Source organism: Coregonus clupeaformis, chromosome 29 (assembly GCF_020615455.1).
Source record: "Coregonus clupeaformis isolate EN_2021a chromosome 29, ASM2061545v1, whole genome shotgun sequence".
Classification (NCBI taxonomy): Eukaryota; Metazoa; Chordata; class Actinopteri; order Salmoniformes; family Salmonidae; genus Coregonus; species Coregonus clupeaformis.
This window is the reverse complement of record NC_059220.1, coordinates 11,122,512-11,150,326: the sequence shown is the minus strand read 5'-3', so window position 1 is coordinate 11,150,326 and position 27,815 is coordinate 11,122,512. Positions and strand designations below refer to the sequence as shown.

At 46.0% G+C, this 27,815-nt stretch overlaps 1 protein-coding gene across 1 annotated transcript; it reads right to left on the bottom strand.

Annotated features, from left to right (window-relative positions):
- On the bottom strand, positions 1–26,743 carry LOC121544663 (cysteine-rich protein 2). The gene is made up of 8 exons (XM_041854697.2): positions 26,562–26,743; positions 9,267–9,361; positions 4,347–4,404; positions 3,958–4,092; positions 2,986–3,054; positions 2,675–2,769; positions 2,254–2,311; positions 1–1,985 (listed from the first exon to the last, which is right to left on the bottom strand). Exons 1-8 carry the CDS (start codon positions 26,602–26,604, stop codon positions 1,918–1,920), a joined length of 621 nt encoding a protein of 206 aa, XP_041710631.1. The 5' UTR covers positions 26,605–26,743; the 3' UTR covers positions 1–1,917.
- Positions 26,744–27,815: the final 1,072 nt, after the last annotated feature.

Sequence of the window (27,815 nt, the reverse complement as noted above, 5' to 3'; positions counted from 1 at the left end):
AAAAGTATATATAGAAAGTTTAATTAATGGATTCAAAAGACAGAAGCAACATGACTGAAGAAGTGCAGCCATTTTATTTTTTATTTTTCCTCTACAAACAGTATTTTAAAGGCCTACTACACAAAACAGATCATAACTGATCATCATAATCAAAACATCGCAAAAACAGTCATACTATATATAATACTAATGCACATTCTAACAGAATGCTTTGTCTGCAGTGTGTCAATTACTCTGTGTGCGTCCAGAATCGCACCCTATTCCCTGTATAGTTTAATCCTTTTGACCAGGCCACTAAATAGGGAACAAGGTGCCATTTCAGACACACAGGTTTCTATAGGCTACCTCCAACTATATTACTTCAGCTCATAGTAATCTCAGGGTGGAATACGTCCGGGTTTCTTACTACAGTAATACTTCGACCATATAAAATTGTACAGCTTTTGGATGGTCTATATTCTACGAGTTTGTTTAGTCACTGTTGCCTCACCTTCTTTCCTTCCTTCATATGTCCCATTGGGGTAGCCGTAGTACAATGCAATTTCCTTATGCAATTTTACTGGTATATTCTTATTCTTAACCAATCAATAAATACATCCTGTGTATTTGGCTGTCAATTAAACCAATTTAAAAGGATTTCCATGCCTGGACTCCACACAGTACCGTACATACACAATCTACCCTGCCAAACCTGTAACAGGACCCTCAGAATAGCCTGGGTCCAGATGTGTTTGTTCTGTATAGCATACTCCTATGGTATCCATTGGAAATACAGGAATCTGGAACCAGGCTACCCTCAAAAACCCACCACCCTAAAATACCATATTTTAACATCATCCAGACTCTTCCTGAAACCTAAACCCCACAGAGAGACTTTTTTTTTTAGATCATCCATTTGATCAGGAATGTAGTTGGGCGTCCAAAACGGTATACATCTGGGTCTTTAAATCCCTGCTGTTAAGATGAATGGTTGAAGTAGTGCTCCTGTCCTGAATCAGCACCATCTGCACCTGCAGACAGATTACTCCCTCTCTCCCAGGTGTGCTAGGCCAGGGGTAGGGATCTGTCAGCATGTTACCGTGACAACGCAGCACCTTCCTTTAAACGCCATGTATCACTACTCTGAGGAAAGCCTAAAATGAGTTACGTTTACAGACAGGGATTATTTTTAAACTTTTCACATGGTCTCTAAACTCCCCCTCAACGGATGTATGCTGAACTGTCCCGTTAAGGGTACTTAAAATGAAAGGGAAATAAAATATGTTTTATTGCAATTCTTAAAGTAAAAGTTAACATTGGGTTGTAATACGTATATATCCACACTCGTAAATATACATAAACATGACAATCTGATCATGAGCTCATAAAAGTGAAGAATGGGCTTCTTGGCCCTTATGTTTTAGTGGGGAGAGAGAATGGCATTCACATTCAGTAATGTGGTGCTTTGGTTTTCACTATGGACCCACTCAGGGTTAAATTGTTTTCAATAAATATAATTTGTACAAAATTAAGTGTAAATAAAATATAATTTAATTCTGAAGTGTCTGGAAGCATCAATCTATATTAGAAGGCTGCTGTGCTAGGAGGCTGAAGTGGGCGTAGCCAGATGGTACAGGTTTGGGGTCAGGGGTTAAAGAGGAGGAAATAGAGGCTAGTGGCAGGGTCTCAGGTCTCTGGGCTGCTTATAGAAGGAGCTATAGAGGCTAGTGGCAGGGTCTCAGGTCTCTGGGCTGCTTATAGAAGGAGCTATAGAGGCTAGTGGCAGGGTCTCAGGTCTCTGGGCTGCTTTTGGAAGGAGCTATAGAGGCTAATTTAGTGATAATAACACTGTGTTGGATTGTGGTAGTAGTATTGGAGAGGTCAGGTTGGTCTCGGAGGCTGGGGACTGGACGGGACAGACAAACAGACCGCAGCAGCTCAGGGCTGGGTCTCTGTACTGACATCCTTCTCGTAGATGTAGCTGCCTACACCACCAGTGTTCACCCCTGGAGAGACAAGAACACCACAGACATACAGGTGTCCAGGCAGCGTCACATGCTGAAAATGTATCGCAGTATAACTAATCATTTATTTTCAGTTGGTGGTTTTGAAACAGCCTAAGTTGCATCACTTTTGTGTCGGAAGAGCAATACGAGTAGGTTCTTTAAAAAGCTATTGTACACCGCATAGACTACTGTTACAGTATAGCTAATACTTATGTGAGACAACAGCACCACCTGGTGGTTGAATAAAGAAGACAAGCGAAGCGCCTACCTTTGGGTCCAAAGAGACAAGCATAGCATGGCTTGTGGCAGTATGGCTGGCCATCATGCTGTAAAAAAAAAATAACCCACACATGAAAACGTCATCATGCCATGTATTCATTGTTAACATCCACATTAGAATGCTTTTATCCCATTCAGGTGCATTCAAGAAGACCTGCCTGAACAAGGTGTTGTGTAAATTCCCTAATTTTGATATTAATAATGAGTAGTTATTTACGATGCAAGATGATTTGTAGATCAGTGATTCTGTGCTATCAGGGCCTTGTTCAGGCCGACTCCCTTGAACACTGTGATTGTCTTTTTATAGCTGGCCCCTTCCTGTTTAAATGCCCTTCCTCTTTCACCCTCCTCCTCATCCCTTTTCCCTCCATCACCTCCCCTCCTTCCATCCATCCCTCTATCTCTCCTACCTCTGCATGGCTGCCGGCGGCCAGGGTCTTGCTGCACCTCTCACAGCGGAGACAGGGCCGATGCCAGTCCTTCCCCAGGGACGTCACCTTCTCAGCTGTCAAACACACACACACACACACACACACACACACACACACAAGCTTAGAAATGAGATGCATTCATCTCAGGGTTGCTCCAGCAGGTGCCTCGGATATGTTTCAAATTTAATTCAAAGGAATGACACACAGGAGCACACGATACCATGGCAACTGCACGACAGATAATTCTCACCCTTGTAGTGTGATAGATACTTAATATAATGGCTACTTACCAAAGTAGACCTTCTTGTTGCACCTGGGACACAGGTTGGCCTCACCGGAGAAGGTGGTGATGCTGGAAGCTGCACACACACACAAAGTAGTATGGCCTCTGGCCTGCAACTGTGCAAAAACCCAGGGTGAACAGCTAAAGAAACTACCCTGTGACCGTCCCTGGTGTTAGCCTGGTGTTAGCCTGGTGCTAGCCTGGTGTGAGCCGGGTCTGTATAGTAGGGCCTGTATAGTAGGGCCTGTATAGTAGGGCCTGTATAGTAGGGCCTGTATAGTAGGGTCTGTATAGTAGGGCCTGTATAGTAGGGCCTGTATAGTAGGGTCTGTATAGTAGGGCCTGTATAGTAGGGTCTGTATAGTAGGGCCTGTATAGTAGGGTCTGTATAGTAGGGCCTGTATAGTAGGGCCTGTATAGTAGGGTCTGTATAGTAGGGCCTGTATAGTAGGGTCTGTATAGTAGGGCCTGTATAGTAGGGTCTGTATAGTAGGGCCTGTATAGTAGGGCCTGTATAGTAGGGCCTGTATAGTAGGGCCTGTATAGTAGAGTCTGTATAGTAGGGCCTGTATAGTAGGGTCTGTATAGTAGGGCCTGTATAGTAGGGCCTGTATAGTAGGGCCTGTATAGTAGGGCCTGTATAGTAGGGCCTGTATAGTAGGGCCTGTATAGTAGGGCCTGTATAGTAGGGCCTGTATAGTAGGGTCTGTATAGTAGGGCCTGTATAGTAGGGCCTGTATAGTAGGGTCTGTATAGTAGGGCCTGTATAGTAGGGCCTGTATAGTAGGGTCTGTATAGTAGGGCCTGTATAGTAGGGCTTGAGTCAGCAGGAAGACAACACAGTCTGCTACTCCTTTCTAACAAAGTCAGCTCCTTCGGAAGCTACTTCCACTATTTCACAGCTTTTCCCACGTCATCACTTACACAAGTGGACACGTAAACATGCATGCGCGAAAGAACGCGCACACGTAGCATGTACCTTTAACAGGAGGCCTGGGTGCGAACACCTTCTTCTCCTCAGCAGGTTTGGGGGGGGCATCCACGTCAGTAGGGGCTGGGCTATTGTTAACGGGGGCTTCATAAACATAGGACCCTGCTCCTCCGATGTTCACACCTACAGAGGTCAGAGGTTAGGTTCAGCCCAGAGCCATATCTATATAGATACCATAAGATACATGATATTTCATATAACATATTACAAACATTTAACAATCATAACATATGGCTGTGGTTCAGCCCATCTGCATACTACACAACAGTGTGTTTCGAAACAGTACAATCAAACTGGAGGTTATCAGGAAGTCAGTTTGAAGTTCTTCAGATACTTTTAACCACTGGGCTTTGGACAGACGTACAAGTGTACTGCACCTTTTGGTCCGAAGAGGGCAGCATAGCATGGTTTGTGGCAGAATGGCTTCCCATCGTGCTGTTGAGGGAACAAAGAGAAGGAGAATGACAGACAGTGAGTAAATAACAATTGTAAACTAGGTGGCTCCAGCCCTGAATGCTGATTGGCTGAAAGCCGAGGTATATCAGACCGTATACCACAGGTATGACAAAACATTTATTTTTACTGCTCTAATTACGTTGGTAACCAGTTTATAATAACAATAAGGCACCTCGGGGGTTTGTGGTATATGGACAATATACCACGGCTAAGGGCTGTGTCCAGGCACTCCGCGTTGCGTCATGCTTAAGAACAGCCCTTAGCTGTGGTATATTGGCCATATACCACACCCCCTCGGGCGTTATTGCTTAAGTCTAAAACACAAGACTAACAATCATAGCTTGGCAATTTCTGTTTTCTAGCCACTCATGCATTTTGGAAAAAATGGTTATTGGATTGTGTGTGTGTGTGTGTGAGAGAGAGAGAGAGAGAGAGAGAGAGAGAGAGAGAGAGAGAGAGAGAGAGAGAGAGAGAGAGAGAGAGAGAGAGAGGAGAGAGAGAGAGAGAGAGAGAGAGAGAGAGAGAGAGAGAGAGAGCAAAAAGAGAGAGAGAGAGAGAGAGAGAGAGAGAGAGAGAGAGAGAGAGAGAGAGATAAAAACACCACAGCCTCCTGAGAAAGGGAGAAAGAAAGGGAGTCTGGCTTGATCCCCACTATCCATTCTACCATGTCTGTGTGTTGTATCTACACTGCGGTTGTAACCAGGAGACCAGTACTGTTGATTTATCAAACGCCTCACATCAGGGTCCTGTTCAGGAGATGGGAATGGTTTTGAAACCTACTGAAAATTACCCAGGATAAGGGTTGGAAAATTCTGGTAACTTACCCAAAACTCCCAGGTTTTCCAGAAAATGCAGGATTTTCCTGTTTATTCCCTCATGTTTCCAGGAATTTTCCAACCGGGATTTCTATCAATGCTGGGAATTTTGGGAAAGCTACAGTTTTTTTTTGCAACCCTATCCAGGATCAAATCAAAATCAAATCACTTTTCATTGGTCATATATTTTGAAGATATTATAGCATGTGCAGCGAAAATGCTTTTCAGAAGTCGTCACACCTCTCCTGGCGTCAGTGACCCAAGGACTTCTGTGGGAACATCTCTTCCTGGAGATTGCCACGGTGAAGGTGTGGCTCTCTTCCGTGAGATACAAATATACAGCCATCCATCCAGACAATGCCATATTGAATCAACACGCCAGGCTGGCATCAGCAAGTCGCTACACGCTTCTTCATCACTGGCCTTCATCATCACTCATATTTGTTCTCTCTATTTTTCGACTACATCATCATCTCCATCCTCCTCATCTCCATCCTCATCCTCATCTCCATCCCCATCCTCCTCTCCATCCTCCTCTCCAGCCCCATCTCCATCCTCCTCTCCATCCTCCTTTCCATCTCATCCTCATCTCCATCTCATCCTCATCTCCATCCTCATCCTCATCTCCATCCTCCTCTCCATCCTCATCTCATCTCCATCCTCATCTCATCTCTATCCTCCTCTCCATCCTCATCTCATCTCTATCCTCATCTCCATCCTCATCTCATCTCCATCCTCATCTCCATCCTCATCTCAACTCCATCCTCATCTCATCTCTATCCTCCTCTCCATCCTCATCTCAACTCCATCCTCATCTCATCTCTATCCTCCTCTCCATCCTCATCTCATCTCCATCCTCATCTCTATCCTCATCTCCATCCTCATCTCATCTCCATCCTCATCTCATCTCTATCCTCCTCTCCATCCTCATCTCAACTCCATCCTCATCTCATCTCTATCCTCCTCTCCATCCTCATCTCATCTCTATCCTCCTCTCATCCTCATCTCATCTCCATCCTCACCTCATCTCTATCCTCATCTCATCTCCATCCTCATCTCCATCCTCATCTCATCTCTATCCTCCTCTCCATCCTCATCTCATCTACATCCTCATCTCATCTCCATCCTCATCTCTATCCTCCTCTCCATCCTCATCTCATCTCCATCCTCATCTCCATCCTCATCTCATCTCTATCCTCCTCTCCATCCTCATCTCATCTACATCCTCATCTCATCTCCATCCTCATCTCTATCCTCCTCTCCATCCTCATCTCATCTATATCCTCCTCTTCATCCTCATCTCATCTCCATCCTCATCTCCATCCTCATCTACATCCTCATCGAGTTAAACAAATACCTTTCCTGGCAAAAAAAACCCTCTATTGCAGACATGAGACGCAGATGTCCAGCACTTCGACCAGAAATCCGACCTTCCTGAACTGGATCCCTTGTTCGCACCCCCTGAGGCAACTCCACTGATCCCAGTGTTTGCGTACGTGTATGAGCCTTGTAAGATGACAGAGATCCCAGGCAGTCTCAGGCTTAGAGATGGCTCTGTCAGAACCCTGTGTCCCTCTCTAATGCATGCTGGGCCGACGGTGGTCATGTAATAGTAGTCAGTGGTCAAATCAAACAGTCACGTAACAGACTGGACAGGCAGCCAGGGCCTGGGACAGATACCAGACCATCGTCCAGAAGAGAAGAGGAGACGTCCAAGTAAGTAGAACCTTGTCCAGAATAGCCACGGAACAGTGGTGATGTAACTACAGAGTAGCCTGGGTCAGCCAGCCAGCCAGCCAGCCAGCCAGCCAGCCAGCCAGCCAGCCAGTCAGTCAGCCAGTCAGCCAGTCAGCCAGCCAGCCAGCCAGCCAGCCAGCCAACCAGCCAGGGAGCAGGAGGATCATCAGGATCTAGACCAGAGAGCAGACATGCAGTCCTAATTCATCTTTCCTCCACTCCTCCATTTCTCACCTCGAAGGTTCGAGGGGAGGGACCTTGGATATTCTCCTCCAATACAGTTGAGGAGGAGTCGAGGAGAGAGGATGTAAGAGGGATTTCCTCACAGGAGATATGTGCTTTACTGGGCCTAGGAGTGGGATCTCCTCACAGCAGATATCACACTGGCTACATTCCTAGTGCTTTACTGGGCCTGGGATCTCCTCACAGCAGATATCACACTGGCTACATTCCTAGTGCTTTACTGGGCCTGGGATCTCCTCACAGCAGATATCACACTGGCTACATTCCTAGTGCTTTACTGGGCCTGGGATCTCCTCACAGCAGATATCACACTGGCTACATTCCTAGTGCTTTACTGGGCCTGGGATCTCCTCACAGCGGATATCACACTGGCTACATTCATTTACATTTACATTTTAGTCATTTAGCAGACGTGCTTATCTAGTGCTTTACTGGGCCTGGGATCTCCTCACAGCGGATATCACACTGGCTACATTCCTAGTCGTCTTATTGTGTTATAGTACACTAATATACCACCCCCCTGGTCCCAGATGTGTTTGTGCTGTATTGGAGTTGGTTATAGCCTGGTCCCAGATGTGTTTGTGCTGTATTGGAGTTGGTTATAGCCTGGTCTCAGATGTGTTTGTGCTGTATAGGAGTTGGTTATAGCCTGGTCCCAGATGTGTTTGCGCTGTATAGGAGTTGGTTATAGCCTGATCCCAGATGTGTTTGTGCTGTATTGGAGTTGGTTATAGCCTGGTCTCAGATGTGTTTGTGCTGTATTGGAGTTGGTTATAGCCTGGTCCCAGATGTGTTTGCGCTGTATAGGAGTTGGTTATAGCCTGATCCCAGATGTGTTTGTGCTGTATTGGAGTTGGTTATAGCCTGGTCTCAGATGTGTTTGTGCTGTATTGGAGTTGGTTATAGCCTGGTTCCAGATCTGTTTGTGCTGTATAGGAGTTGGTTATAGCCTGGTCCCAGATGTGTTTGTGCTTTATTGGAGTTGGTTATACAGCACAAACCGATCTGGGACCAGGCTAATCTACTACTGGGGTCTGGAGGGAAATTGTGGCGAGGACAGAGAGAGGACATTTAACATGTATGATGTAATCATTTATAGAGATGAAACAACCCAGGCCAGGTCTGCATCTAGTATCTACTGATGACTGTCTGAGGTCTGGTCTGGGGGGAAATTGCTTTTCGGATTTTGCTGCAGAATTCCCATCCTTCCTTACTTCCTGTTCTTTTCTGATCCAGGCCCAGGGACAGTGCTGTTTCACACAGCAGGGGATGTCCACTATAACACACAGACATGGTGGAAATAGAATGGTTGGCTGCTAGGCCATGAAAAAGCCTGTTCTGATCCAGGAAGCAGTGCAGTTTCACAGTAACAGCATGTGTGGAGGAGATATGAGAGAGGACTGGAGGGGATATATTGTATATTCACTATAAAACACAAATATAAAATAGAATGGCTGTCTTACAGAGTTAAATAGAACAGTTTTACAATATATTATACTTGTATTTCTATGGGCTGGCTTGCTAGGTCATAAAGTGACTAGACAAACAGCTAACCTTCAGCAAGGACATAGGCCGCACATCTACAGTGTACAGTGATAGTAATGTTTCAGTGTCATTCTGAGAGCTGTTGATCCATCTGGATGTGTGTGTGTGTGTGTCAAATAGTCAATACAAAACTGAGGCCTGCATTGGATTTTACCATTACGCTATACCACGTGGATCTACAGATGTTGGATCTTAATTTGATCCCCCTGATGCAGGAAAACTTTCCTGCAATACAGGACATTTAAAACTTGAAGTTTGTAATTTCCACTTTGAAATTGCAGACTTCATTTTCCATTACAAAATATGTATCAACCCCTTCAAATATGTCCATGAATTATAATCCACATAATAATTCCCATTTCCTGTTGCTGCCGGATTATTTTCCTGCTGTAACAAACTGGCTCAAATTAAGATCCTACATCTGTATAGGGACTGATCCTACATGTGTGAACCTACAGACCTACATACCCACAGAAGTTGATGTCATTGTTCATCACTCACCTCAGCATGTCCTCCTGCGTTCAGGGTTTTGTTACAGCGGCCACACTTCAGACAGAATTTATGCCAGTCCTTCCCCAGTGATGACACCTTCTCAGCTAGAGAGAAAGAAAGAAAGAAAGAAAGAAAGAAAGAAAGAAAGAAAGAAAGAAAGAAAGAAAGAAAGAAAGAAAGAAAGAAAGAAAGAAAGAAAGAAAGAAAGAAAGTATTAGAGAAAACAGAGAAAACATTAGAGAAAACATTTGAATAAAGCAGCATTTCCTCCTTTCATTGAAATCCAACAACTTCACTTCCTTTTCTCAGTCTTCTTAAGAGGTCTTTATATACATCCTATATACACCCATTGTAACTGTCACTCCTTTACAGTAGATCACACTGTAGTTAGTATAATGATTTTCTGTGTGCTCCACTGATTCCTATTTGGTAGCCTATTAGGCAATTAGAGAAGTGGGTATTATGATCCTGAGCGTGCTTGTAGTGCACAATATACTGTAGGATGCTGCTGTGAGGTCATCAGGCAGGGTACAGCTGGACAGCAGGGTCTCAACAGCAGCTAACCCAAATCCCTTAATATCTCTCTCCCCCTATTCCCCTTCTCCTCCTCCCTCTGTCCGACCCCAACTCCGTTCCCATCCCCTTTTACCACCAGTCTCTCTTCCAGATCAGTCCAGACGCATCGCCAGACAAGAGTTGTCCTAATTGTCCTAATTATACCCTTTCCAATTTTACAACCCTCTCTCCCTCCCTCTCCCTCTCCCTCTCTCTCTCTCTCCCTCCCCTCCAGACAATGGTCCAGAGGAGGTCTGCAGGACCAGCTAACCTCCCTACAGGAAACACCTTCTCTTACAATGGCAAGGCACAATCAGCCGGAAGTTAGGCCAGACCCCGCTTCCTACACCTCCCTCATCCCCCTCCTCCCTCATCTCCTTCCCTCTCTTCTCCCTCCTCCTCTCCTTTCCTCCTCTCCTTCCCTCTCTTCTCCCTCCTCCTCTCCTTCCCTCTCTTCCCTCTCTTCTCCCTCCTCCTCTCCTTCCCTCTCTTCTCCCTCCTCCTCTCCTTCCCTCTCTTCCCTCTCTTCTCCCTCCTCCTCTCCTTTCCCCCTCTCTTCCCTCTCCCTCCCTCTCTTCTCCCTCCTCCTCTCCTTCCCTCTCTTCTCCCTCCTCCTCTCCTTCCCTCTCTTCTCCCTCCTCCTCTCCTCCCCTCTCTTCTCCCCCTCCTCTCCTCCCCTCTCCTTCCCTCTCTTCTCCCTCCTCATCTCCTTCCCTCTCTTCCCTCTCTTCTCCCTCCTCCTCTCCTTCCCTCTCCTTCCCTCTCTTCTCCCTCCTCCTCTCCCTCCCTCTCTTCTCCCTCCACTCTCATCTCCCTCGGCTCCTTCCCTCTCTTCTCCCTCCTCCTCTCCTTCCCTCTCTTCTCCCTCCTCCTCCCTCCTCTCCTTCCCTCTCTTCTCCCTCCTCTCCTTCCCTCTCTTCTCCCTCCTCCTCTCCTTTCCTCCTCTCCTTCCCTATCTTCTCCCTCCTCCTCTCCTTCCCTCTCTTCTCCCTCCTCCTCTACTTTCCCCCTCTCTTCCCTCTCCTTCCCTCTCTTCTCCCTCCTCCTCTCCTCCCCTCTCCCCCTCCTCTCCTCCCCTCCCCTCTCCTTCCCTCTCTTCTCCCTCCTCATCTCCTTTCCTCCTCTCCTTCCCTCTCTTCTCCCTCCTCCTCTCCTTCCCTCCTCCTCTCCTTTCCCCCTCTCTTCCCCCCTCCTTCCCTCTCTTCTCCCTCCTCCTCTCCTTCCCTCTCTCTTCTCCCTCCTCCTCTCCTTCCCTCTCTTCTCCCTCCTCCTTATCCTCCCCCTCTCTTCTCCCCCTCCTCTCCTCCCCTCTCCTTCCCTCTCTTCTCCCTCCTCATCTCCTTCCCTCTCTTCCCTCTCTTCTCCCTCCTCCTCTCCTTCCCTCTCTTCCCTCTCCTTCCCTCTCTTCTCCCTCCTCCTCTCCCTCCCTCTCTTCTCCCTCCACTCTCATCTCCCTCGGCTCCTTCCCTCTCTTCTCCCTCCTCCTCTCCTTCCCTCTCTTCTCCCTCCTCCTCCCTCCTCTCCTTCCCTCTCTTCTCCCTCCTCTCCTTCCCTCTCTTCTCCCTCTTCCTCTCCTTTCCTCCTCTCCTTCCCTCTCTTCTCCCTCCTCCTCTCCTTCCCTCTCTTCTCCCTCCTCCTCTCCTTTCCCCTCTTCTCCCTCCTCCTCTCCTTTCCCCCTCTCTTCCCTCTCCTTCCCTCTCTTCTCTCTCCTCCTCCCCTCTCTTCTCCCTCCTCCTCTACTTCCCTCTCTTCCCTCTCCTTCCCTCTCTTCTCCCTCCTCCTCTCCTTTCCCCCTCTCTTCCCTCTCCTCCACAAACAGAACTGCACAGTGACAGTAGAACACAGCTCCAGCGTAATCTAACCAAATCGGGCGGCAGGTAGCTTAGTGGTTAAGAGCGTTGTGCCAGTAACCGAAAGGTCGCTGGTTCTAATCCCCGAGCCGACTAGGTGAAAAATCTGTTGATGTGCCCTTAAGCAAGGCACTTAACCCTAATTGCTCCTGTAAGTCGCTCTGGATAAGAGCGTCTGCTAAATGACGTAAATGTAAATCACAGAATAGCCTAGATCAATGATTTCTTACCAAATGGGAGTGATTACAGACAATGTAGGCCTATGAGTAGGATGGGACAGAAGGCTATGCCAGCCAACACTGTATCATTGTGTGAGGGATAGGTTAGCTAGATGATAAACAGGCCAGCTAAGAGATGTATGAGTGAGATGGGACGGGAGGCTATGCCAGCCAGCCAGCCAGTCCTCTGTCATTGTCTGAGGGATAGGTGATAAAGAGGCCAGTTAAAACAGCTCTTCAGTTTAAAGGGTTGCTGTTATTGTTAGAGGAGAGACGTGGTGAGAGGAGTGTCTGGGTTATGAGTGTGTGAGATACAGTGTGTGTGTGTGTTTTAGTAGAAGAGGAAGATGCCCAGCTGTCTATCCCCTGGCTGTCCTCCAAACAACCACTTCCCCTATACGATACCACACACACACACACACACACACACACACACACACACACACACACACACACACACACACTAGGAATGGGCATTTGGACATTATTTCACTATTCGAATAATATCATTATATTTTTTCAGATATCCGGATAATACAAAATTAAATAAACATCTCTTCAATCTCTTGACCAATCAGAATGACGCAAATGCACATGGCAGCGGTGTCACGCCCTGGTTCTGGGGACTATGTTATGTTGAGCCAGGGTGTTTATTCTATGTTTGTATATCTATGTTGGCCTGAGTGACTCCCAATCAGAGGCAACGAGTGTCAGCTGGTTGTCTCTGATTGGGAGCCATATTTAACTATCGGTCTTTTCACTTTGTGTTGTGGTTTCTTGTTCCGTTAAGGTTTGTTCGTGTTGTAACCTTAGACGTCACGCATCGTTGGTTATTGTTTTGATCGTGTGATCAGTAAATAAATATATATTATGTTCACCTTCAACGCTGCGCATTGGTCCTCTCTCGTAGACGATCGTGACAGAAGAAACCACCAGAACTGGACCAAGCAGCCTAGTGAGGAGCAGAGTAGGTGGACTTGGCAACAGTGGAGGCAGAGCTTCGACTGGGTCAAGCCGAATGAGGAGCTGAATGACGGAGATTGGAAGCAGAGGAGCGAGAGGTGGGCGAGAATTATCGAGGCCTGGCCCACCGGGGAAGAGAGACTCCCAGAAATTTTTTTAGGGGGGCTCACGACGTCGGACCAGCAGGAGGCCGCGATAGAGCGGCCCAGTGGGTTGCCAGAGGAGGCCGCCAGGTTACGGGGGGCCACTGGTCGAAGAGGGGATGGAGGATGTAGAGGCTTCGGCGAGAGGTACTGGCGTGTGTTGCCAGTCCGGTCGGCCCGTTCCAGATCCCGTGTAGGGCCAGTGGTGTGTGTCCCCAGTACGGTCGGTCTGTTCCTGCTCCCCGCACCAAGTCAGGGGTGCGCATCGTCAGCCCGGTTCGGCCCGTTCCTACTCCACGCACCAAGCCTACGGTGTGCGTCGACAGCCCAGCCCAGCCCGTTCCTGCTCTCCGCACCAAGTCTGTGGTGCGCGCGCCAGCCCAGTCCGGCCCATCCAAGCTCCCGCACTAAGCCAGTGGTGTGCGTCGTCAGTCGGCACGGCCCGTTGCCTGCTCTCCGCACCAAGTCTGTGGTGCGTTTCGTCCAGCCCTGTCGGGCCCGTTCCTGCTCCCCGCACCAAGTCTGTGGTGCGTTTGCGTCAGCCCTGTCCGGCCCGTTCCTGCTCCCGCACCAAGTCTGTGGTGCGTTTGCGTCAGCCCTGTCCGGCCCGTTCCTGCTCTCCGCACCAAGTCGGTGGTGCGCGTCGCCAGCCCAGTCCGGCCTGTCCCTGCTCCATGCACCAAGCCTACGGTGTGCGTCGTCCCAGCCTGGTAAGGCCCGTTCCTCCTCCACGCACCAAGCCAGGGGTGCGCGTCGTCAGTCCAGCACAACCGTGCCTGGGTCATGTCCGAGCCGGATCCGCCGCGGCGGAGTGCCCACCCGGTCCCTCCCCTGTTGTGGTTGTTTGGCGCGGTCGGAGTCCGCGCCTTTGGGGGGTACTGTCACGCCCTGGTTCTGGGGACTATGTTATGTTGAGCCAGGGTGTGTATTCTATGTTTGTATATCTATGTTGGCCTGAGTGACTCCCCAATCAGAGGCAACAGTGTCAGCTGGTTGTCTCTGATTGGGAGCCATATTTAACTATCGGTCTTTTCACTTTGTGTTGTGGTTTCTTGTTCCGTTAAGGTTTGTTCGTGTTGTAACCTTAGACGTCACGCATCGTTGGTTATTGTTTTGATCGTGTGATCAGTAAATAAATATATATTATGTTCACCTTCAACGCTGCGCATTGGTCCTCTCTCGTAGACGATCGTGACAAGCGGACAGGCTGCTTTTCTCTGTAGTTTTTCGCTAAAAGCAACAGTGAAAGAGAAGTCCGATTTTCGCCATGATAGAACTGATTCTGTTACAAAAATACTTTCTGGTGAGTGTTTTGCATTGATCTGTGTCAGGTCTTGTGGACACTCCATTAGGTGCCCCCCGGTAATTGCTAGTTAAAGTGGGGCAAATAGCATACCGATGTCAGGGCAGCCTGGAGGGATATGTGTGCAGCATAGCTCAACGCACGGTTCTAAAAACTACATTCAAAAGTTTGTTTTATTAAATTAAGTATTTCAAATGTCATGGTATATCCTTGTAGGTAACAATGTCACAAGCACCATCTAATTTAATTCATAACAAAGCTTTTTCATTGTCAAAATAGGCCTATTTTTATTTGTATTTTTTATTAACACACTCAAGTAATCGAATACTAACGTCCGTTAGGATATCCGGATAGCCGTGTCCATCCCTAACACACACACACACGGCAGAGTCGAGTAAAAATTCTACATTTTGAAAAGGCTCCATCTTGACCCGCTAATGAAAGGTCACCACCATCAACCCTGCCTCGTTATGGTAATAAGTGAACATACTAGCGTAAACAAACACACCGGAGCTCAGAGGGAAATCCTCAGGATATGCTGGTTAACAAGGTAAACACTGCTAAGGATGTTGAAAGTCCTAAAGGATAGCTGTGAGTTTGATGACAGCAGAACTGAAAATATTATGCTTAGCTCTAATGGGCTAGTGTTCCAAACAGCTTGATTACAGCTGCTTAATTATCAACACTAACGAGCCAGAAGCACCCAAACACCATAACTCCCACACACACGCGACGCACACATCACACACAGTCATTCAAACACAGTCTCACACACACACACACACACTGTCTCACAGACGTACGTGCACGCACGCACACACACACACGCACACACGCACAACCCAGGCCAAGTGGATGAGCTGAGCTTACCCTGGATCTCTGAGTCTGTTAAACAAAGTCTAAGAAGTCATCACAGACCAATAATGACTAGACTACACCGCCTTGAACAACATTGACACAGCTGAACTACATGCAACACTACTGCAGCAGGAACAGGAAGGAATGTCCAGTGGGATAGTGATTCCCTCTTATGACATCACTCGATAACTGGATTACAATTTAACTCAAATCCAGTCAGCAGGAAGACAGCATATGACTGCCCTCTCATATCTGATGTGTGTGTGTGTGTGTTACTGTGTGTTACTGTGTTTCAATCTAGGCATCATGCATATAGTCCTACAGTAGCCCCATAGATTGCCAACAGCTCCAGCATTTCCACAGTCGGCTAGATGTGAGAACCGAATTCTACTAACTATAGCCCTCCATCACATTAAGTTATCTCTGTAAAATTAGCAAGGCGGTTAACCCCCAACAACAACTGCTCCCCGGGCGCCGATGACGTGGATGTCGATTAAGGCAGCCTCCCGCACCTCTCTGATTCAGAGGGGTTGGGTTAAATGCGGAAGACACATTTGGGTTGAATGCATTGAGTTGTGCAACTGACTAGTGATCCCGTTTCCCCTACCCCCTTTCATTATGGAGTTCATCTATCACTCAGGCTAGGCTACATTCTTTCCCACCAGCATCTGGAGAAGCTCTATTTAAAACACTACATGCCCTGGATGAAGAACATTCTTCTTGTGACAAATATTTAATTATTAGGTTACAATAAGGGACTCTACACTTGTAATATTGTCAGATTCTTGATAAAATCCATTTAAGTCTATTTTATTTATTTATTTGTTACGTTGATTTGGCAACAAAACATACATCTCAGAGTATGAGAACTGGTGCGTTGCACCAGATTTAGCTGGCAGCTAATACCAGTCCCCGCTATTCAGGAAGTAAACTGAAAATCATTTCAAATTTTCCTCAAAACAATTTTAATGGAATTGACCCCAATGCTGAATACAGAATATAAATTGTGTGTTTTTTGTTGAATGAACAGTATGATGCTATTTACATGTGTACAAGTGTACTGTAGGCTAAATAGTTCCAAATTACAGTTGGTTAGATTTCTACACAAGCCATCATTAATGTGGACCAGTCTGTTCTTCAGCCCTTCCATACTATAACCCCCCCTTTCCCTTCATGTCCCAACCCCCCCTTCCCTCTATCCCTCTCTCCCCCTTCCCTCTATCCCTCTCTCCCCCTTCCCTCTATCCCCCTCTCCCCCTTCCCTCCATCCCCCTCTCCCCCTTCCCTCCATCCCCCTCTCCTCTATCCTCTCCAGCTGAGTCCATGCAGGCGTTTGTAGTGTAGTGCTCTCCTTTGTACTATTCCAGCCCTCCTCTGATAACAGTCCTATTCCAGCCCTCCTCTGATAACAGTACTATTCCAGCCCTCCTCTGATAACAGTACTATTCCAGCCCTCCTCTGATAACAGTACTATTCCAGCCCTCCTCTGATAACAGTACTATTCCAGCCCTCCTCTGATAACAGAACTATTCCAGCCTTCCTCTGATAAACGGCATGTCCCAGTACCCACCATGGACCTGACTCCTGAGGGCTGGGGGGCTATAGGGTCGGTGGCGTGAGTGCGTATGCATCCGACCTCCTCTCCCGCAGCAGACACGAAGGAACAACATTCAGCCTATGTACCCTCTGCATCCTCTCTTCATTCTACTCTTTTAAATACACTGCCTGACTGATAGTAAAAAGAAATACACACCCTCGAGGCCAAATCACCTTTGCTGTGTTTAAGACAATGGCTATTCAACATTCACACAGTCCCATGGCAAAGGTTGGCATTGTAGCCTAAATCTACTGACATTCTTTACCTGACCCTGGCTTTGAATGTGGTTTGATTTAGTGAGGTACCAGTTACATCCAATTGAACACTAGGGTCAAAGTCACTCTCAGACTGTGTAGTCTACATATATTACATTACAACTGATTTCCAGTATCCAGCTCCCTAAAATCTGAATTTCTAATTATCCCCAAGGCCATAGCCATTACAGTAATATTGTAGCTTAAAGCGTTATCTTTATTTTATGCCATCTGATTGGCTGGGTGGACAGGTCGTATATACAGTGGGGGAAAAAAGTATTTAGTCAGCCAACAATTGTGCAAGTTCTCCCACTTAAAAAGATGAGAGAGGCCTGTAATTTTCATCATATGTACACGTCAACTATGACAGACAAATTGAGAATTTTTTTTCCAGAAAATCACATTGTAGGATTTTTTATGAATTTATTTGCAAATTATGGTGGAAAATAAGTATTTGGTCACCTACAAACAAGCAAGATTTCTGGCTCTCACAGACCTGTAACTTCTTCTTTAAGAGGCTCCCCTGTCCTCCACTCGTTACCTGTATTAATGGCACCTGTTTGAACTTGTTATCAGTATAAAAGACACCTGTCCACAACCTCAAACAGTCACACTCCAAACTCCACTATGGCCAAGACCAAAGAGCTGTCAAAGGACACCAGAAACAAAATTGTAGACCTGCACCAGGCTGGGAAGACTGAATCTCGCAATAGGTAAGCAGCTTGGTTTGAAGAAATCAACTGTGGGAGCAATTATTAGGAAATGGAAGACATACAAGACCACTGATAATCTCCCTCGATCTGGGGCTCCACGCAAGATCTCACCCCGTGGGGTCAAAATGATCACAAGAACGGTGAGCAAAATCCCAGAACCACACGGGGGGACCTAGTGAATGACCTGCAGAGAGCTGGGACCAAAGTAACAAAGCCTACCATCAGTAACACACTACGCCGCCAGGGACTCAAATCCTGCAGTGCCAGACGTGTCCCCCTGCTTAAGCCAGTACATGTCCAGGCCCGTCTGAAGTTTGCTAGAGTGCATTTGGATGATCCAGAAGAGGATTGGGAGAATGTCATATGGTCAGATGAAACCAAAATAGAACTTTTTGGTAAAAACTCAACTTGTCGTGTTTGGAGGACAAAGAATGCTGAGTTGCATCCAAAGAACACCATACCTACTGTGAAGCATGGGGGTGGAAACATCATGCTTTGGGGCTGTTTTTCTGCAAAGGGACCAGGACGACTGATCCGTGTAAAGGAAAGAATGAATGGGGCCTGTATCGTGAGATTTTGAGTGAAAACCTCCTTCCATCAGCAAGGGCATTGAAGATGAAACGTGGCTGGGTCTTTCAGCATGACAATGATCCCAAACACACCGCCCGGGCAACGAAGGAGTGGCTTCGTAAGAAGCATTTCAAGGTCCTGGAGTGGCCTAGCCAGTCTCCAGATCTCAACCCCATAGAAAATCTTTGGAGGGAGTTGAAAGTCCGTGTTGCCCAGCGACAGCCCCAAAACATCACTGCTCTAGAGGAGATCTGCATGGAGGAATGGGCCAAAATACCAGCAACAGTGTGTGAAAACCTTGTGAAGACTTACAGAAAACGTTTGACCTGTGTCATTGCCAACAAAGGGTATATAACAAAGTATTGCGTAACTTTTGTTATTGACCAAATACTTATTTTCCACCATCATTTGCAAATAAATTCATTAAAAATCCTACAATGTGATTTTCTGGATTTTTTTTTCTCATTTTGTCTGTCATAGTTGACGTGTACCTATGATGAAAATTACAGGCCTCTCTCATCTTTTTAAGTGGGAGAACATGCACAATTGGTGGCTGACTAAATACTTTTTTCCCCCACTGTACAGCATATTGCTTCCACCCCTCTAATCCTCTCAGATCTATTGAAGTGGCTCAACAGTAGGGGGTTGATTTGTGATTCAGCATTAGACGTGTCCCTCTGTAGGATGTGACTGGTGCAGCCTCTGGGACACGTGTTTTGGTCAGGACCAGCACCGCTTCCCTCAGGCTGGCTGATGCAACACAAGTGCAAAATAAACTTAGTCTGCATCCCAAATGGCACCCTATATTCCCTATGTAGTGCACTACTTTTGACCAGGATCCATAGGGACACAGCCTAACTTCCTTTGGAGGTCGCCTGTTGCCTCAGTCAAGGCCAGGTTTCCTCCCTCTCTCTCTCTCCATCCGTCCCCCTCTCTCTCTGCGCTCCCTTCGTGAATTTCGTGACCTCGTGATTTGGGCTTGCTGACGTAAATGTTCTCTCCAGGCTGCAGCCTGGAGCGCAGTGAAGCAGCTAAATAACGGTCTTCCTGTCTGGCTGACTGTACTGGTCAAGAGCAGAGCAGAGGACAGAGGAGCCTCAAACAAAGCACAATTTGTTTCTATAGACTCTCTGCCTTGCCTCGTTCACCTTTGCTCGCTCTCACCCCAGCCTCTCACCCTCAATCCTAACTCATGTGCAACCACTAACCAGCCAGGACTTTGTGTTCTGAACTGGAGGGTCTACATATGGGCCAACATGTCTCTTTTCCAGAGAACTACTTGGCTGGCATGTTACAATGGAATCGGGACTGTGTGACTGCTAACGGCACCCTATTCTTACAAGAGTCAGAGAGCAAACGTAGCTAGCTAAAACAATTCACCAACTAGGCCTAGATGTTTTGCCCATATCATGCAGCCCTGCGTGGCACAGTGTGGAAATGATAATAAAAGTGTAGAAATTGATGAAAATGCAGGAGAATAAAAAATTGTTTGGAGTTGGATTGAACAGTATAAAACAATCAGAATGGAGAAGGCCCCGTTTGAAATCACTTATAATGTATGTGTTGCCACCCTAGGGTCATGAACTACTCATAAAGCATATTTAGAACTTTTATTATTCAAAAACATAAAATACCATCCCAAATGTGAAAAATATCGTGATATTTGGCCCATATCACCCAGCCTTATTACTGGCTAATGAAAACCCTGCTCTGTGTACATAGGATAAAGGAGTATTTACTGTACTGTGTGGGAAATAGGGTATTCTTCTCTTCTGCCCTGACAGAGCCTGTCTAAGAGGAGGACTAAGGTATTCTAGAACCCTGAAAGCACACAGGTGTAGGTACTATACAGACAAAGACAGACAGAAAGAACCTTGTGTGTCTCGCTTTAAATAAAGACCCCCCCACCCCGCCTCACTCACTTAAATTCAGGCGAGGAATTCAAGGCCTGGCACTAGAAAGAGAAAGTAGGATAGAAAGAGAGAGCGAGAGAGAGAAATAAGATTCAACATAGAAGAGTTTCATGGCAGCACAACATCATTCTCTTCCTAGTTTGTTCACACTTACCATGCTGTGCACAAGAGATGCTGCCTGCCATTATATTGGGCCCCTTAGGCTAATTCGGGTTCAAGTTTGGTTTACTGAGCTGTGCCACCACACAAACACACACACACACACACACACCCCTCCCTCTGGGTATCTGTCCTGGTCACATATTAATCAATAGTCCCTGTGCATTTAATTTCCAATACAGATTCACATCTGTGAAGCTGCAGCAGTTGGAACACTCGAACTTTCATCTAACAGATGTGCAGCCATGCACTCTGGGAGTTAGAGTTCATGTCAATAACTGAAGGGGTCATTCTGCATTATTTCTCTGCCAACCCTTAGGCTTTATTTTGGATTTCATGAAATTAGCCTAAATCCATGAGAATCCTGAATATAGGTTAAACATCACCCTACTTTATATTATTGATTCTTTAATCCGGCACAGATTCTCTACATGGAATAGAAAGCTATGAATAAGTAGAGACAGGCTAAGCAGAGATTTAACATGAGAAATAAGATGATTGTAAAGTCTTTAAACACCTCTAATACAGTCAACATTTGCCTTAAGTTAGAGGTGACAAAATATCATCATCTGCTAACAGTAGCACAATAAAATAATACAACATTTCCTTTAGAAGCCAAAGTTTGCATTCCAGACAGTGACACCACCAAGGGTTTAAAATGATAGTCTCCAGAAAGAGAGGTAGGGATAAAACACCCAGTGTTCCAATATTGGGCGATGCTAGCTGCTGGAGGACTAGGGTGCGTGCAGACAGGGCAGTTCCTTCTCTACAGATGGCAAAGGCAAACCATACTGGCAAACATAGCTCAAGCAATTTCTACATCAAATTCTAAAATTATTTTCAGATGCATTATTTTGCTTTGGCATAGCCATTCTCCATAGTAGGGGGCAAGGTGCATAGCGGTCCTGATCTATAAGGCGCATGTCAACCCCCATGCTGCTTGAATTCATGCAGCACATCCAGTAGCAACACTTTCTTCCAGCTAAAGGGAGTTAGGTCAGGTGGTTAAAGAGAGTTGTGTAGGTGGTATTGTAGCAAGGCAGGAAGCCCAGCTCCTTCATTCTAGAGTAGCATTCTAGAATTCCTGAGTGACATCACCCTGACGTTCCAAGTTCCGACTAAGCAGAGGGCAGCATAGCCAAGAACAGTACCAGACCTCGCCCAGACCAGACCTCATCACTTCCTGCACCAAAACTGTTATTACACCTAGTTACTCACTCACTCTCCAATAATCCCTTATAATGCAGACAAACCCACAGTCTCTACCCTGACTGTTCTCTCAGGCCTAGCCCCTATAATCAACTAGGCTAGTCCCATTAAAACTGTTACTATAGTTATACTGTACAAAAATATAAAACCAGCATGCAACAATTTAAAAGATTTTACTGAGTTACAGTTCATAGAAGGAAATCAGTCAATTGAAATAAATTCATTAGGCAGGGACACAGTCATGGGTGGGCCTTGGAGGGCATAGACCCACCCACTTGGGAGCCAGGTCCACCCACTGGGGAGCCAGGCCCAGCCACTGGGGAGCCAGGCCCACCCACTGGGGAGCCAGGCCCAGCCAATCAGAATGAGTTTTTCCCCACAAAGCAACTTTATTACATAAATAAATACTCCTTAGCTCCACCCCTCCCCCTCCTCAGACGATCCCGCAGGTGAAGAAGCCGGATGTGGCGGTGACATGGTTACACGTGGTCTGCAGTTGTGAGGCTGGTTGGATGTACTGCCAAATGCTCTAAAACGAAGTTGGCAACAGCTCTGGCAACAGCTCTGTTGGACATTCCTGCTAATTGCACGCTCCATCAAAACTTGAGACATCTGTGGCGTTGTGTGACAAAACTGCACATTTTAGAGTGGCCTTTTATTGTCCCCAGCACAAGGTGCACCTGTTTAATAATCATGCTGTTTAATCAGCTTCTTGATATGCCACACCTGTCAGGTGGATGGATTATCTTGGCAAAGGAGAAATGTGTATGGAAAATGTCTGGGATCTTTTATTTCAGCTCATGAAAAATGGGACCAACACTTTACATGTTGCGTTTATATTTTTGTTCAGTATAGTTACTTACTTACTCACTCTCCAATCCTCCATTCGGACTCCAACACAAACCTCCTAGGCTAGTCGCTGTGCACAGTGACCCCAGCATCAACTGTACATTTTTACTATAGTTAGACCTAGTTACGCACTCACCCACTCACTGACCTGCTCTCAAATCCTGACTTCCTATGCAAACACAAACCCCAACAGGTTGAAGTGTAGCACCCTCTATAGCAGGGGTCTCCAACAGGTTGACCGCGAGCTCTCGCAGCCCACCTATGAGTAGGTCGCCAAACAATTCTGAAAGTACATGCAATTTTCACGTGTTCCACCGCAAACTGTCATAAACAAATCTCACAAGTATCAGACACCGGAAACTCCCAGCTGCTATCTAATCAACGCAAGTTTGACATTATCCCACCCCTGGTTAGCCACTATTGGCTTAAAAAGCCAAACTTAACACCATATCTGGCTATTAATTTCCAGCAATATTACCGCTGTATGTCTGTGTGGTGCACGCATTTGTCTATCACTCCGTGTCCCAGTTAGCAACAAGCAATCGGCAGGCAGACGGCCCTTCAAAGTGATAATGGTGCGCCGTCAGTAAAGTGATAATGGTGCGCCGTCAGTAAAGTGATAATGGTGCGCCGTCAGTAAAGGGATAATGGTGCGCCGTCAGTAAAGTGATAATGGTGTGCCGTCAGTAAAGTGATAATGGTGCGCCGTCAGTAAAGTGATAATGGTGCGCCGTCAGTAGACTTGCTCATTACCCTTACTGGCGGGGCGCCAGCTTGTGGGTGCAAATTGCCCCATCAGAGATGCAAATCAACTGATCAGAGATGCAAATCAACCCATCAGAGATGCAAATCAACCCATCAGAGATACAAATCACGTCATAAGCGGCAAACTCTGTTCACCCGCTGGTGGTAGGACTTGATAGCCATCTGCATTAGGAAGGCGTATCATAGCAAGCGGCACACTTTTTTTTTTGCGTGCTGGGGGTGTAGCCAGTTTGATGTGATAACCGTCTTGTGGGTTGACAGAAATACTTTTCCAAAACCTTCTCAATTAAATGTTAAATGTAGGCTTACCTGGCAGAAGTATATCATGAGGAAGTATATCATTTGTATCTATTATTTGTTATTTGCTAACTTTGCCACGAAATGAGCAGCAGCAATACAGAACCATCGCTAGACCGGTACATTAGCGTCACATTCCTCACTCGCTAGACCGGTACATTAGCGTCACATTCCTCACTCGCTAGACCGATACATTAGCGTCACATTCCTCACTTAAGGGGAATTAAAGGGAAAATACACTCAAATCAAAATTTGTTAATTTTTGTCCAGACCTTTAAAAAAAATGGTCTCCTGATGTGATTTTAGCATTGACATGGACTCAGAACATCCAATTTCATTGTTTCTCTATGAACAATTGTAATTTTGAGAGTGAAAAACAAACAAAAATCTAAAACCAGGAAAAATACAACTGAGAAAACATCACAGATTTTATAGGGCCCCCCCTTAGAATAGATTATTAAACATTATTTTACTAGGTATATTGACAGAAAACATAGTGCACTACTTTCTCTTGTAGACTAAGGACCCGGGGAAGGGTTGCAGGGGAGAGAATTGAAGAATGTGCCTATTTTAAAGCTAGAAAAAATTTTGTAGCTTGTGCCATGTTTAATTTTTTAAAAGTAGCTTTCATGCTAGAAAAAGTTGGAGACCCATTCTCTATAGCCATGGTGGGTATTATCTGACCCTGCTGGTCATCTATGAAGGTTTGAACATCCTGAAACCCGGTACCACCAGAAGAGGACTGGCCAAACCTCAGAGCCTGGTTCCTCTCTAGGTTTCTTCCTTCGAGGGAGTTTTCCTAGCCACTGTGCTTCTACATCTGCATTGCTTGCTGTTTGGGGTTTTAGGCTGGGTATCTGTTAAGAACATTGTGACAACTGCTGATGTAAAAAGAGATTTATAAAATACATTTGATTGATTGATTTTGACCTAGGCTTGTCACTGTCTGTGGTCAGTTACAGCTACTGTTCCCAGCAGCCCCAGCATCAACCCCATACTGCACTACAGATAAATATGCGTGCCCCAGGCAGCACTCCACCCAACTGTGATGTGAACACTTCACCCCACCCCACCACACGCAGTCGCAGTAAAACATTTCTTCAATCAGGCTGTTTCCCTCCCTCTGTGCGCACACGTCTGTGTGTTACCTCCCTGTGTGTTACATAAAAATGAATAAATAAATGAGGGGCAATGACATGACTCACCAACGAACGGCTAACCTTATAAACGAGGCAGTGTTATACAGTGTGTCATATAATGGTATTTGGTGCTCATCTGAAATCGTATTTGCCTGCTGTACGCTTCCAATTGCCTGACTTGAGGGACTCTGGCATTGGCCCATAGGATGAGCAGAAGCTGAGATGTGCACAGCATGTTTTGCTGTTATAATATAACAGATGCTTCCACTCCCTTAATTGATTTGGACCCCATGGAAGCTTCATGTGCTGTGTTAGGTGGTGATGTGTGTGTGTGTGAGTGACTGAGTGGATAGTTCGAGACAGGATGAGAACTGGCCAGGAATAACTGTTTGTTCCATGCTGACAGCAAAACAACACACACGGATACACATGCACGCACAGACACACACACACACACACACAAACAGTACACACAGCAATATATAAATTATATATATTTTTACCTTTATTTAACTAGGCAAGTCAGTTAAGAACAAATTCTTATTTACAATGACGGCCTACCCTGGCCAAACCCTCCCCTAACCCGAATGATCAGGTGAATGCTTTTATCATGCCATCAACTTATATATGACACGTGTGTGTGTGTGTCCGTGTGTGTTTATAAATCACAGCTCTACACTGCCCAAGTTGATGTTTGGTTTCTTTGTTTGTGATCTGGGCATATGGTTGAGATAGAACAGCAGGTTTGGAACTGACACAGTTTGACCAGAACATAAGGCTACACTGCCTCCCTTCATATTGAGCATTTGGCATTATCACACACTAGGCAATGACTGAGTAAGCAAGGACTGACTGTGCAGCAACCTCCAAAGCCAACTGCCATAGACATATATATCCCAAGCACAACACATTTACTAGGCTATGTCATAGATCAGTGTCAGAGATTAATCCAATATTTTAGGAATTTTAAATCATTTTAATGGATACATACAGGGTAAATGTTCCACATATTTGCAAGGATGTTTTTGTGAGATTTAATGGATGTTTTTCAGGCACTAGTCTTATCCTCTATTGTTACTAAAGTAATTACACTGCAAAGTATTGGTCCACTAAAACGGTTGTTCTAAAAATGGGTAACCCTTATTTCAGGAATGTTAGGAACTTGACAGGCTGAATACTAGAGCACCATAAGGGTTTAGAAAAATAATCTAATTGAGTACATTTACAAATCCAAAGTAACTTAATTTATTTAATAAATTAGCTATTAAAAACAACAGCTATAATGCAGACTTACTACTGCTTATAAATGCTGGTCCTCCTTGATAATACATTTAAACTTTTAGCTAGCTTTTGTAAACAATGGAACATTGTGGCAATTTGTACCCACACATTTCGTAATTTCGGGTATGGATATTTTCTACATAATTCTTTGTATAAAACACAGCTTAAACTAGCTAAAACGGGGGTAAAGCCAATAACAACTTGGCTAGCCTAGCTGTAGCAGGTTGCACTGACTCTTCGCAGTGGTCTGAGTGGCGCATTGGTCTAAGGCACTGCATCGCAGTGCTAACTGTGCCACTAGAGATCCTGGTTCGAATCCAGGCTCTGTCGCAGCCGGCCGCGACCGGGAGACTCATGGGCGGCGCACAATTGGCCCAGCGTCTTCCAGGGTAGGGGAGGGAATGGCCGGCAGGGATGTAGCTCAGTTGATAGAGCATGGCGTTTGCAACGCCAGGGTTGTGGGTTCGATTCCCACGGGGGGCCATTATATATAAAACATATAAAAATAGGTGTTCACTAACTGTAAGTCGCTCTGGATAAGAGCGTCTGCTAAATGACTGTAAATGTGAAAATAATTTCCCACGGGTGTTTTTTCGCTAATAAATCTAAGCTAACCATGTGCACCAGAAACTAACGCTAGATAAGAGTCAGAAAATGAAGTTACTTACCAAAATACACTGTCTTGTCACACTTGGGACACTTTGAAGCCATGTTGCGATGGTTCTATCGACGAAAGATCAGAGAAAGTGGTCTGTTTACAAAGTGAAGTTCTGTGTCTATCTCATTCACGTTCTCTTTCTATCTCATTCAAGTGCAAGTGCTGCTCTGTTCCATGAAGCCGAGAGCATCTCTTTCACATCACCGCGCATCATTTGCATAAACCCCGCCTCTTGCGCCTCGTGGTCCCTCTTTGGTCCGGCTCACCGTCAGTCACAGACCGGGCGGGAGACCAGGAGCGCCTCGCGGGCAGTGATGTCTACGGACTCGAATTCAGACGGGAGCACTCCGTCGTTCCACATAACACCCACTTTCTACTTTCCTTTTCCCTTTCCATTTTTCCACCCGGCGAGTAGGCAGTGTTTGATTTAACCACAATGCGCTCTTTCACTGGAGATGAATAGCTTTTGACAGATGTTGAAATTTGAAATCAGTGTGCTGGCAGAATGAATGAATGAATGGATGATCATAGTCAGAAACATGGGGGTAATAGCTGAGATTTTTTTACTTGTTCAGGGAAGCTTAGTAATAATATAATACTTTATTTCATGACCAGTGCCCTGACATTTGACTGTTCAATCTGTAAACTCCCTAAAAACATGGGTTATGTTATCTGTATTAACATGGCATGCCTACAAGCAGCTGTTGAACTCTCACACATGCTCCCCTCACTGACTACATAATATGTTTGCCTTTATCTTTCATCAGAGGAGGGAATGCATGTATTTCTTTCCAAGCTACGTGACTGTTAGTTAGGTCACCCATTCACACGGTGCTGTCCTGTCTAGGCCCTGGCCTCTTGGTGACATTCTGCAGGTCCCAACCCAAGAACACCCACATTCTCCAGGTGGAAGCTATTTCCCAGAGCCCTGTGAGTTTCCCAGATGATTAGCAGCGTGCCTCAGCCTGTGACCACTTCATCTTATCTCACTCTCACTGACTGTTTTTCTAACCGTCTGTCTGTCTGTCTGTCTGTCTGTCTGTCTGTCTGTCTGTCTGTCTGTCTGTCTGTCTGTCTGTCTGTCTGTCTGTCTGTCTGCTGAGTGTCTGTCTGTCTGCTGCGTGTCTGTCTGTCTGTCTGCTGAGTGTCTGTCTGTCTGCTGAATGTCTGTCTGTCTGCTGAGTGTCTGTCTCGCAGGCTGGCTGTCGCAGGTGACTTTGTGTGTGTGTGTGTGTGTGTGTGTGTGTGCCAGAGAGGACATGAC